Raw genomic sequence first — 13,212 nt, forward strand, 5'->3', positions numbered from 1 at the left:
CAACTGAAAGCTCTTATTTTTGCCCCAAAGAGTGAATAAGTGCTATAATGCAATTTAAAATGCAGTTTCTACTGTTTCTATCAAATTGCAACCCCCCTCCCCCAAGATCAGGTGGAGGGGTCCTCAGGGTAGATCAAAAATACGCAGGGGGTCCAGGACCCCAAAAAGGTTGAGAACCACTGATCTAGATGATCGTGTTGAACCAAAATGTTGGGAACTGTTGACCAACTCCATCTTACAAGCTCTGTTTCCTTTGGTGTATTGGTTCGCTAATACTTTATATCCACAATGTTTGTTACTTACTGCGATCTGCTGCTGTAGTGTTGTTTAGCCAGCTGTGTATCCGTCTTTCACTGTCTGCTCTCCTTGTGTGTGTGCATAGGTACACAATTCAGCAGTAAGCCAAACTTCATTCAAATTAATACGGGAGTCAGGATATAGCGTCCAAGCTCCTGGTGCTTTATTGGGTGGCACCCTCATATACAGTATGAGTAGGAGTGAAACTAGGAAACAAAACAAAAAATAATACAGTAAGTATAAACTCCACATAGCTACTATATATCGGTAGTATAATGCTTCAAGTGTACAGTATAGCAGCTACTGGATACTCTAATGCTAAGGGCAGAGAAATAGAGAGCTAGAACCTATTTACACATGTCAGAGCTTCTATAACTCTATGATATATAATGATAACAGTCAATAAGGACAATAAATGACAATGACGTTAACATTGTAGATACCTCTTAAAGGCGGTCTTATGATCCAGGTATGGTAGACATGGCATGTGTTTAAGCTAACAATTTTTTAACGTACAGAAATGAGGCTTTATAAAATGTACTTAACAAAAATACTATGTAGATATTGTTCTATGGTCTGTACTAAACTAATACTTACAGATGAAGCATTCAAAGGCATAAACAAAAGGAAGGACTGCAGCAGATGGTTATTGAGACCATTCAGTGAAAATGTGGCTGCATACTGAAAATTAAAATGGCCGACTTCCTGTTCTAGGTCAATGTGCATGTCGAACTAATGATGCTTGTCCACTGCATGGTACCAGCTTGACTCGAATCTACTGGCTTTATTGGTTTTGCATTGGGCAAAAGTTGGAGATAATACCTGGTACTTTTTTTGGTACTGCCTCGGTCAAGGTTCCAAGCAAGCTGAGCCAATAGTAAAAGGTAACGTGAAAACATTTCAAACCACTAATTGGTTAGTGAGAAACTGAACAGCTGTTTCCAGCCAGGAAATACCAAAGCAAGACTCATGAAACTTGTATCATAGTCGATAAACTATCCACGTAAAAATATATTTTTTCGGTGATTCTCTTACACTCTTACTCTCTTACATAGTATTTTTCATGTGAAGCAGCCATTCAAGTTGGCCTTGTTGATTTTTTTTATTTTTTAATAAAATGCTCAAGTGGGGCACTGGTAGAGAAGGGAGGAAAAACTAGTCAGTATGCCCACAAGTGACTGGCGGGGCTTCGCTGTGAGGGGGTACTATCTGCAGTGGAAAACGAAATCAGAAAAGTACCTAGTACCAAAAGCAGGTAGAGTTGAGTTGAGTCGAGCCGGGACCATGTAGTGGAAAAAGGCTATAAAAAAAAAAAAGGCCTAGGACAGCGCACTACTTCCCCAAACCTGAAGGCAGAACGGTTGTCTTGGAAAATAAGTTTGATGTTCTCGTGTTTTTGTTTTGCTGCGAGGGAACTGCCAGAGTTCCCTGAAACAGCTGGCAGCTGAAATTAGGGCTTTGTTCAGGGACCAGATAAACTTCAAATGGTATGGTTAGAGTATGGGATGCTGTTGTGAAACGCCCTGAACACCCTGCAAAGTTTTGAGCTTTTGAATGTGCCCTGAGTCACAGCTGGTCACTTAAGGTTGGTGAGGATTGTCGCTGCCGGATCTGAGTCAACCGTAGATGTGAGTCACGTATGTGCGAGCATATCGCAAGTCAGCAAATCATTGCATATTGTAGATTATGAAGTGATGTATAGTAGGCTTCATGTGAATAAGCAGATGCTGGAGTCTAGCCAGTAAAGCAATCTTGCCAATTTAAAGATTTTGTTAATAGTACAGGATTAAATAAAAGCATGGACCACCTTCTCACAGTCACTCAGTCTGTCTGTCTTTTACAAACCTAAAAACCTCTTATCATTGCTATGTTTATGATACCCAGCTTTATTATATTATAAAAATAAAGACAGGTTATTATTTTTGGTTCTTCCAGTTCTCCTGTTCTGAGCACAGGAGAGTCCAAGTACCTGTCAAACACAAAACAACACACAACCACTGTAGGTGAGGCAAGTAGTAGTGTCTGAAGTATAGCATTGCAAGTACCCAATATATAAGTGAAGAGGGAACAAGCTCAGGAGCACAAGGTAGCTCAGTATTGTCCAATTTTTTTTTCAAGGGGACTGTAACAGGTCTTGGATAGGACTCTCATATCATTGCAATTGGCTCAGGATGCAGTGGCTAACCCAATGGATACAGCCCTGCCAAAGACCCTCATTCAACACTGCAAAGAAGCAAGGATGAGGTATATGCAGTACTTGGAGGATGAAAAGGCGAGGAAAGAAGACACTGCAAATGAGAAGAAAAAAAAGACCAAGAAAAGGCAAATATTCAAAATGTCAGAGAATAATGCAGAGCATTGAGACAATGCAAAAAGAGGAGAGGTGAGGATTAGTCAGCAGCAGTTCGGGTTCATGCCAGGAAAGAGCACTTAAGATAAGATGTTTGCCTTGAGAGTGTTGATGGAGAAGTATAGAGAAGGTCAGAAAGGAGTTACATTGTGTCTTTGTGGATTTAGGGAAAGCGTATGACAGAGTGCTGAGGGAGGAGGTGTGGTATTGTATGAGGAAGTCAGGAGTGGCAGAGAAGTATGTAGGAGTGGTGCAGGATATGTATGAGGGCAGAGTGACAGTGGTGAGGTGTGTGGTAGGAGTGACGGATGGGTTCAAGGTGGAGGTGGGATTCCATCAAGGATCGGTTCTGAGCCCTTTCTTGTTTGCATTGGTGATGGACAGGTTGACGGATGAGATCAGGCAGGAGTCTCTGTGGACTATGATTTTTACGGATGACATTGTGATCTGTAGCAAGAGAAGGGTGCAGGTTGAGGAGAGCTTGGAGAAGTGGAGGTATGCACTGGAGAGAAGAGGAATGAAAGTCAGTTGGAGCAAGACGGAACACATACGCATGAACGAGAGGGAGGACAGCAGAATATTGAGGATGCAAGGAGATTTGGACACGTGCAGAGGAGAGATGCTGGGTATACTGGGAGAAGGATGCTGAAGGTGAAGCTGCCAGGCAAGAGGGAAAGAGGACGGCCATAAGGTGGTTTATGGATGTGGTGAGGGAGGACATGCAGGTGACTGGCGTGACAGGAAGATGCAGAGGACAGGAAAAGATGGAAATGGATGATCTGCTGTGGCGACCCCCAACGGGAGCAGCTGAAAGGGGAAGAAGAAGATTGAGATGATGCAAAAGAGGCAGACAAAATGGCAGATAGGGCAGAGAGAAAACAGGACTTCATATTACTTTCAAAATCAAATGCCTATTGTAAAAGTGCTAAAGAAAAGAAGGGAGAGCTGACAGCTCTAGAAAAAACTCTGGAAAACCTGCAAGAGAGTGTTAGGAGACTTCGCTGAAGTTTTATTGAGGAAGCTTTTCAGCTGAATTTTGCATTGGCCTTTTTAAAAAAAAAATTTTTTATAATTTGAGCACATTGCAAGGTAAATATCAAGGATGTAGCAGGCTAATATTGAGTTTATTGAGAGAAATAAAGAGTTTGTGGCCAGACATTTTGCCATTGTTCAGGCCTATTTAGTGTAAGTATTGCCATTATAAGACTCTCCAGGATTTTGCAAGCAAAGCCTACTTTTTGTTGTCTAATACAAATTCCTTTTTTACGCGAGTTTTGCAGATTGATGTTGTTATTTTTCACCTCAACTCTTGAAGAAAAAGAGACTGGAGAGAGAATCATAAAGTTTCAGCTAGTAGATCCAGGATATTTATTGTAGTCTGCTTAGATTCATAAAGTGAAATACTGAAAATCTGCATGTGTGCATGCGTGTGTGTCCACCTGTCTGGGAGTGTGCGATGCCCATTGATAATAAGCAATTGGTCAGTGTCTCCATCTGAGGGCTACTTTTGAGAGACTTCCACAGAGAGGAACTTGTTTGTCTAGGGCATGATAGATATCTATCTATCTCTCTATCTATCTATCTATCTATCTATCTATCTATCTATCTATCTATCTATCTATCTATCTATCTATCTATCTATCTATCTATCTATCTATCTATCTATCTATCTATCTATCTATCTATCCCTGTCTGTCATACCAGCTCTGTCATTGAAAATGTCCTGGAAAGCGATTTCTAGAAGAGTGGGGAACCCTGATGCTTGAGAGCAAATTTAACATCTCCTTGTGCCTTAGATGTATGTGGAGTAAGCAGCAGAGATATTCATTTACCACAGCTGTTCACTTATCCATCCAGACATACATTTATGTCTTCTCATCCTTGGTAAAAGCGGGGGATACTTACCCGCAGCCTGGCATTCTGAAATTGGCCTCCCACTACTTTGCTAATGTAACACAGTTCATAAATTACAGCCCATTGACTCTGCATTCAGCTTGCGGATATGAATATGGACAAGCTAGATGGGTTGGAACAGAGAGAGAGAGAGGGTTGGATAGGGAGCACAAGATGGCCAAAATGAGAGAGAAAATGGAAAGCGAGACGGATAGAGCGACTGACCTTAAAAGAAACATGAGGAGGGATTGCTCCGTCTGTCCCCTCCCGCCTCCCACCAGTAATGTTTCACCTCCTGAGTGATTATCCCTCTCAATCATTTAGTTTAATGTCTGACTGGCGTGCACGCTAATGAGCACGGATACATTACTCACTGCTCTTACGGTCTACTTTACATCACTTTTTAAACACCGAGGAAAGGAATCCGTGTATTGAGGCCATAGTAGGCTGTTTACCAGACATGAATCCCAACTAGTCTGATCTCATATGATCTGCCTCTTGATTAAGAAGTGGAAACGTACGAAGAAACAAAAATCAAATGTAAGATATATCAGAGGAAATCTTAGACTGTTTTTTCAAGACTTTGCGATGCCAACTTTATTTCCACATAAGTTACTTCCCTGCAAGTACTGCAAAGGCTTACCTTTTCTCTTTTTTTTTTTTGAGAATTTCCCCCCCTTTCTCTCCAATTGTATCTGGCCAATTACCACTCTTCGGAGCCGTCGCGGTCACTGCTCCACCCCCTCTGCCGATCCGGCGAGGGCTGCAGACTACCACATGCCTCCTCCAATACATGTGGAGTCAACAGCCGCTTCTTTTCACCTGACAGTGAGAAGTTTCATCAGGGGGATGTAGCGCATGGGAGGATCATGCTATTCCCCCCTAGTTCCCCCTCCCCAATGAACAGGCACCCCGACTGACCAGAGGAGGCGCTAGTGCAGCGACCAGGACACATACCCACATCCGACTTCCCACCCGCAGACACGGCCAGTTGTGTCTTTAGTGACGCCCGACCAAGTTAGGAGGTAACATGGGGATTCGAATCGGCGATCCCGTGTTGGTAGGCAATGAAATAGACCGCTGCACCACCCAGACGCCCTAGGTATGTTTTGTCTTGTTTTCAGCATCACCATAATGAATCTCATAAGGAATCTTGGTAAAACCATTTGTGAGTATAAAAAGATGGATAAAGGAGATTCGATTAGCAGAGAAGATTATGAATGTTTTGCTGGTGTGAGATGATGTGTAAGTTGATCGAGTGGCGAAACTAAACTGGGCGTAATGTGATGGCCATAGCCTGACATGACCTTGAACGGCTTCTTTCAATGGCCCCTGTGTTCCCTGAGCCTGATGGATGGAGAGCGAAAGAGAGAGCGAGAGAGGAATTGCAAGATGGAGACAGACACACATGGGAGAAAAAAAACCCCTGAATATCAGAGATCATTCACATTTGTCCCTCTAGTGCTTCCCTCCTCAAATTCTCGAGTGATTTTCGTTCTCCATCATTTAAAGGAGATGTCTGTCTGCAGCATGCATGCTAATGAAGACGGATACATTACTCATCGTTACTCTCTTCTTCATCACTATTTAAACACAAACCATGGGTTTCCATGTAATATGCTTCTTCTCATCATCAGCCGCTTCTCCGAGGTCGGGTCGTCGTGGCAGCAAGCTAAGTAGGGCACTCCAGATGTCCCTCTCCCCAACAATGCCCTCCAGCTCCTCCTGGGAGATCCCAAGGCGTTCCTAGGCCAGATTGGACATGTAGTCCCTCCAGCGAGTTCTGGATCTACCCCAGGTCTCCTCCCAGTTGGACATGCCCGGAAAACCTCCAAAGGAAGGCACCCAGGAGACATCCTAATTAGATGCCCGAACCACCTCAACTAGCTCCTTTCGACGCGAAGCAGCAGTGGCTCTACTCCGAGCTCCCTCCGGATGTCCGAGCTCCTCGCCCCATCTCTAAGGCTGAGCCCAGACACCCTACAGAGGAAACTCATTTCAGCCGCTTGTATCCGTGATCTCACCCTTTCAGTCACTACCCAAAGCTCATGACCATAGGTGAGGGTTGGAATGAAGATTGACTGGTAAATTGAGAGCTTTGCCTTCCGGCTCAGCTCCTTTGCCACAACGGTCCGGTACAACGTCCGCATTACTGCTGATGCTGCACCAACCCACCTGTCAATCTCCCGCTCCATCCTACCCTCACTCGTGAACAAGACCCCGAGATACTTGAACGCCTTCACTTGAGGCAACAACTCATCCCCAGCCCCGGAGGGAGCAAGCCACCATTTTCCGGTAGAGAACCATGGCCTCAGACGTGGAGGTTCTTTGGATATGCGAAAGGGGAGAGGTACCAAACTGATCAAATTTGCGTTTAAACTTTTGTCTTCACTCTGTAGTTAAAGGAAGACCCGGGGAGAGACAGCGAGAGAAGGGCAGAGTGTGCGGTGGGATCCTTTTTAAAATATGGGATTTAAGATGCCTGTGAGGAGACATAATACAGACGGGGGTTCTACATCTTAGAAAAACCCTTAGGATTTGAATTTCAAGATGAGCTTTCAGTGCTCCAGAAAGCATGTTAAGTATAAACCCAAGAATGTATTAGCCAGAGAACATGGCCCGAGAAAGGAAGGGGAAGTCGGACGCATTTCTGAGATCACCAGAAATGAGCTTTTTCTTTCTTTTTATATTTTTAAATCTCCTCCCAAAGGAGGCTTAGAGTTAGCGAGCCTAGACTCGGCTGGGTTCAGTCCGGCCCTGAGGGGAGGGAGCGCTCTCCCTCATTCCTTGCCTGTTATCTGCTCCTTGCCCACCCAACCCTGCCCTCCTTTCTCCGTCACGCTCACCCACCCACCCTCCAGCCACCATTGCAGGGTTGCTGAAATGAGAGCAAGAGGGATGAATTCAGTAATTATGTGAATGGTAACAGAGGAACCCAGTGAGGCGGGCACCTTTTACAGCCTCATCTACAACTGTGTAAGTGTGTGTGTGTGTGTGTGTGTGTGTGTGTGTGTGTGTGTGTGTGTGTGTGTGTGTGTGTGTGTGTGTGTGTGTGTGTGTGTGTGTGTGTGTGTGTGTGTGTGTGTGAAAGAGGAAGGGTTCATTGGGTAAAGGAAGTAGCATTCCCCAGGTATCTGGAGCTTTTAGGTAGCTGTGTGTGTGTGTGTGTGTGTGTGTGTGTGTGTGTGTGTGTGTGTGTGTGTGTGTGTGTGTGTGTGTGTGTGTGTGTGCGTGTGTGTTTAGGTAAATCCTGTTGGGGCCGGCCTCGCCGTTGGGAGTGGTCAGCCTGTTGGAAAAAAGGAGGGTGGGGGGCAGTGAGGGAGCAGAGTGAAGTGGTGTAGTGTAAGTCTTAATTGCCTGATTGTACTAAAGCCATTTTGCCACTTAGTTGTGACTCCAAAGAGTTGGGGAGTTTTGTGTGTGTGCGCGGGCGCCTGTGTGCCTGTATGCACGCCTGTTAAAAGCCTGCTCGGCCTCTGGCTTTTAATTCTGTATTAGGCGCAGAGGGAATGCAACACACATTAAGTTTGCGACGGGCTAGTAATCTGACCTCATTGCTGCTCAGCCCAGAGAACAACGCCGCGCTCGCTCGCTCGGAGCACGGCAGCTTTAATGCACTTACCTCCCACACCCCCTGAAAAGACACGTAACACATAGATGATCACACAATTTTTTTTGGTTATATTCTGAGGGAATTGCGATTGCGGGGGGTGCAGATACATACAGGATAAGTCCCCGGCGAAATAACAGCCTCCCTGAAAGCCACACGCGTCTCTGAATTACAGAGCCATAAATTATTGTATAGAATTACGCTAGCCTATCACCGGGAAAGTAGCTTGGTGTGATGTTGGCGTTCAGGGTAAATAGCAGGCCCGTTACATCTCGCTCGCCATCTCGCGTACTCTCTCGCCCTCGCCCACTGCTATTATCGCTTTCACCTTCTGGTTTCTTTTAATTGGCGGTGTTGTGAAGCGGTGCAAGCTGAAATTGGTGTAGGGGCACATTTTGATGTACGCCAAGTGCTATGTTGTGCTTTCCAGAGGGAACAGCATTGTATGTTTTAATTCCTTAAGAAATTAGTTGTGTATTTGACACCCTTATTAAGTAGGGGATTAACTGTGACTGTAACCTGACCTGTGTGTGTGTGTGTGTGTGTGTGTGTGTGTGTGTGTGTGTGTGTGTGTGTGTGTGTGTGTGTGTGTGTGTGTGTGTGTGTGTGTGTGTGTGTGTGTGTGTGTGTGTGTGAAGAATGGGGAGAATGGGGAGAAATGGTAAAAAAACAAACCTGGGGCCCCCGGGTGGTGTGGCAATCTATTTTGTTGCCTACCAACACAGGGATCGCTGTGTTCGAATCCCAGTGTTACCTCCGGCTTGGTCGGGCGTCCCTACAGACACAATTGGCCGTGTCTGCGGGTGGGAAGCCGGATGTGGGTGTGTCCTGGTCGCCGCACTAGCGTCTCCTCTGGTCGGTCGGGGTGCCTGTTCAGGGGGGAGGGGGAACTTAGGGGGGAATAGCGTGATCCTCTCACGCGCTACGTCCCCCTGGCGAAACCTCTCGCTGTCAGGTGAAAAGAAGCTGCTGGTGACTCCACATGTATCGGAGGAGGCGTGTGGTAGTCTGCAGCCCTCCCTGGATCGGCAGCAGGGTGATTGGCCAGGTACAATTGGGGAGAAAAAGGCGGGGGGGGGGGGCGCTCAAGTGCTGGGGGGGGGGCTCAAGTGCTAGCCTTAACAAAGTTTTCTAATCTGTTGTGTCGCTTTTCTTGCCGCAGCGCTGTAATGCACTGGCTGAACAGAAGGATGTGCTGGTCTCCTACATAGCCCGAATGGCCCAGAGACCGGGACAGGTTTGTAGAGCACGGCTTTTAAGAATATTTTTCAGGTTTCACTCCTTCACTTGCACAACAAATGTGGAAACACATTCATACCCAAGCACACACTCATGCAGGTGCACGTAACACACATTTGACAGACTGATAAACCTGAAAAGTTTGTTTTTGCACTCACGTGTGTGTGTGTGTGTGTGTGTGTGTGTGTGTGTGTGTGTGTGTGTGTGTGTGTGTGTGTGTGTGTGTGTGTGTGTGTGTGTGTGTGTGGTCTGCAGGTGGGCAAAATCAAGAACCTGATGTCCGTGATTCCAGACTTCTCTGAGAAGGAGATACTGTACCCATACATGATGAAATGTTACAGTATGTCACACACGTGCATACTTAATCTATGGAAACAAGCAAACACACACACGCACGCACGCACGCGCGCACACACACACACACACACGATCCTGCAGGCTGTTTTTGAGGAGGAAGAGAGGTGCGGCGACTGGCTCGCTGGTCTGTGGCTAACTTGTCATTAGCGAACAGATTAAAAATGTATCAGGACTCCGTGTGTGTGTGTGTGTGTGGGTAGGCGGGCGTTTGTCGGGGGGGGGGGTTCAAAAACACATGTCGTCTAATGAGTTGCCTGTCCTGGCTAGCCTAGCGTGCTAATCGTGACATGGTCCACTACTCAGTTTTCTTTTCTTCCCCCCACCTCCTCATGTCCCCTCCCCTCCCCTCCGCTTTTTAACTTCCACCTTCTTTGTCTCACGTCTTCTACTTTCCCCCCAATTGCCCTCGTATGCGTGCACACAACCTCCTTTTTTTCTCCTCTACTTTGTCTCTTTTCACCTCTTCTGCTCCTCCTTCACCCCCTCTTATTTTTTTTTCTCTTGTGACTCACCCCCGTGCTCTGCGACTGCCCCTTTCGTCTCCTCACATCTCCCCTTCTCTCTTGTCTTTTGTACCCTGTCACACCAGAGACGGGCGGACATGACTATTTAATTAGCATTAGCTAGCTGGCTGGTCAAGGCCGGGCCCAGGCATCCATATGGGACACAATTAGCAGTGCTCTGCCCCGCTCTGTGCTCTTCTTTCTGCCCCGCTTGCTCTCTGCTTTTTCTTTTTTCTCCCCACCTGGTTTAGTGTTTCTTTCTCTTTGTGTTTTAAAGCCACTTTTTCTTCCCACAACTACCTAATGTGTCACACTTTTGTGGAAACATGCGCACACGCACACACATATTCTTGCTTTATTTAGTTTTTACTGATGTCTGAATAAACAAACCTGCCACAGCAGCATCGGACACTGCTTGTTTTACCCTTCTGCCCCCCACCTTGTCTTTTTTGACCCTCACCTTGTCTTTTTTGTGTTGACCTTCGCACAAACAACGTGACAATATGCTCAAATCTGACTTGGTGTCTACTTTTTCTCTCATTTGGATAATTTTCTCTCTCTCTCACGCTCTCTCTCTTGTTCTCTCTCTCTCCCCCCCTCCAGGTCTGGATAAGGACCTAGCATCAGCCAAGGCCCTGTACGAGCAGATGCAGAATGAGGGGATAGAAGTAAACGAGCTTACACTGAAACGCCTGGCCATGCTCTACCGTAATGCAGGAGAGGTCGTGCCCTTCTCCGAGCCCCCTGTGAGACACGCACACACACACACAAATGTGTACACTCAGACAAATACACACAAATTCATGCTCAATACTTTACACTCACTCGCTCAGTAGTTGTAGTTGATAATTTGTCAACAAATTGTTTTTGAAAGGAGGGAGAATTTGAGGTGGCATGGTAGCGCAGTGGTTAGCGCGGTCGCATCACAGCAAGAAGGTCCTGGGTTCGAGCCCCGGGGTAGTCCAACCTTGGTGGGTCATCCCGGGTCGTCCTCTGTGTGGAGTTTGCGTGTTCTCCCCGTGTCTGCAGGGGTTTCCTCCGGGTGCTCCGGTTTCCTTCCACAGTCCAAAGACATGTAGGTCAGGTGAATCGGCCATACTGAATTGTCCCTAAGTGTGTGTGTGTGTGTGTGTGTGTGTGTGTGTGTGTGTGTGTGTGTGTGCGCGCGCGTGCGTGCGTGCGTGCGTGCGTGCGTGCGTGCGTGCGTGCGTGCGTGCGTGCATGCGCGCATCGGCCCTGTGATGGACTGGCGGCCTGTCCAGGGTGTCTCTCCGCCTGCCGCCCAATGACTGCTGGGATAGGTTCCAGCATCCCCGTGACCCCGGGTGGGATAAGCGGTTTGGATAATGGATGGATGGATGGAGAGAATGTGCTTCAGTACCCCCATTCTGGTTTTTCCCACACTGGTTTAGGGTTTGAACCACGTCACCTCGTGGCTACAAATCAGACTGACCTTAAAATCAGTACCGAGATCCTGTTCAGCCGGGGTAGTACCTTGAAGGTCAGATAAACAAACTGGTGATGGCACGGTTGCCAGTTCTTTTCCTGATACCAGAAAAGAAAAAAAAATCCTGATAGAAGTACACAAAAATCACTCCGTCGAGAGTGTGGAAGACATTGTGCATTTTGTGTGCATGTTATGACAGCAAAGCACTCGTCCTTCAGCTTTCCCGGAGGCAGATAGCAGAGAACTACACATGTAGAACATTACATTACATTACAGTCATTTAGCCGACGCTTTATCCAAAGCAACTTACAATAAGTGCATTTAACGTAGGAAATCAGGAGAACTACTAGTCATCAGAGGTCATAAGTGCATCTAAACAAGCATCTAAGAGCAAAACCAGTGCTAAAGTAAAAGTGCAAGAAAGAGATTTAGTGTAATAGAGGGGAGTAAGGTGCTGCTGGGAATAAAAAGGGGTACGTTGTCAGGCAACCCCTGGGCAAATATACGCACAAAAAAACAGCCACAAAGTCTTTCTGTCCTGTGAATTAAAAAGAAAAACAGACTGGGAATGAATGTTTTTGCAGAGCCTTAACTCTGTCTGGCGTGTTTGCACCCTCCCCACTATCCTCACTGTATTGAACAACACACAGACACACACAGAAAACGGCTCCTAACCGGTGTTGGCATTTCCCCAGCTGGCGTGCTCATGTGTGCCATGGTGTGTGTGTGTGTGTGCCCAGGTAATGTGAATGAGCAGTCCGCCCGCTTTCGAGAAGTTCAATACACGGACCTCCAACTAACTTCCAGTGTCTGTCGGCACGGTTTTGTGAGAAATCGTGCCTCCCGCTCACCACATACATACATATATTGTGTAAGCGAGATGGTGTCACAGCAATGGCCCTTCGTCTCCCCCCCCCCCACCCCCCAGCTCCTAGTGTTTCTGAGCATTTCGGTACATTGCACTTTTTGTAAGTTGATGTAGCCCTATTTTTGGACTGTTATCTCTTTCTCACACACACACACACACACACACACAGCCCTCTCAGCACTAGCAATTTGATGTGCTGTCTCCCTCGGGCAGGTGTACCAGCAAGCCCCTCACTCCCCTTCACCCACCTCCATAGATAGATAGATAAAGTGAGAACGAGACACAGATAGAGGTAGGAAGAGAGAGAGAGAAGCTACTGCATTATTCACAGCATGTCAAAAAAGGTAAAGTAATTGCCTGGTTTTTTTTTTGTTTTTGTTTTTTAAGCACAGGGGAGTTTTGTGTGGGGTGGGGATGATTGGGGGCAGTAAGGAGAGGTGCACTTCAAACTCACCCCTCCTTCTTACTCCAGCCTCTCGGCCTGTCTTGGGGGTCAGATCTGCGGGTGCAATATGCGCCCCCACACACACACACACACACACACGCAATTGAAACAATCCTAACCCGCTACTTTTATAACATTTAGGACAGTTGGTTACCACGCTAAAAACCGTTTGTCTGTCAGGTTTTTCTTTTATGAGGGGTTCC

General features: G+C 46.6%; 1 protein-coding gene across 1 annotated transcript in view; it reads left to right on the plus strand.

Moving 5' to 3' along the window:
* The window catches only part of lrpprc (leucine-rich pentatricopeptide repeat containing), a 92,526-nt gene that overhangs the window by 77,254 nt on the left and 2,060 nt on the right, over window positions 1–13,212 (plus strand). Inside the window, exons 35-37 of the mRNA XM_056291592.1 lie at window positions 9,313–9,387; window positions 9,645–9,729; window positions 10,853–10,995. Of these exons, the coding sequence (XP_056147567.1) occupies window positions 9,313–9,387; window positions 9,645–9,729; window positions 10,853–10,995 (303 nt within the window). The remainder of the gene's footprint in view (window positions 1–9,312; window positions 9,388–9,644; window positions 9,730–10,852; window positions 10,996–13,212) is intronic.

This window comes from Lampris incognitus, chromosome 13 (genome assembly GCF_029633865.1).
Source record: "Lampris incognitus isolate fLamInc1 chromosome 13, fLamInc1.hap2, whole genome shotgun sequence".
NCBI lineage: Eukaryota > Metazoa > Chordata > Actinopteri > Lampriformes > Lampridae > Lampris > Lampris incognitus.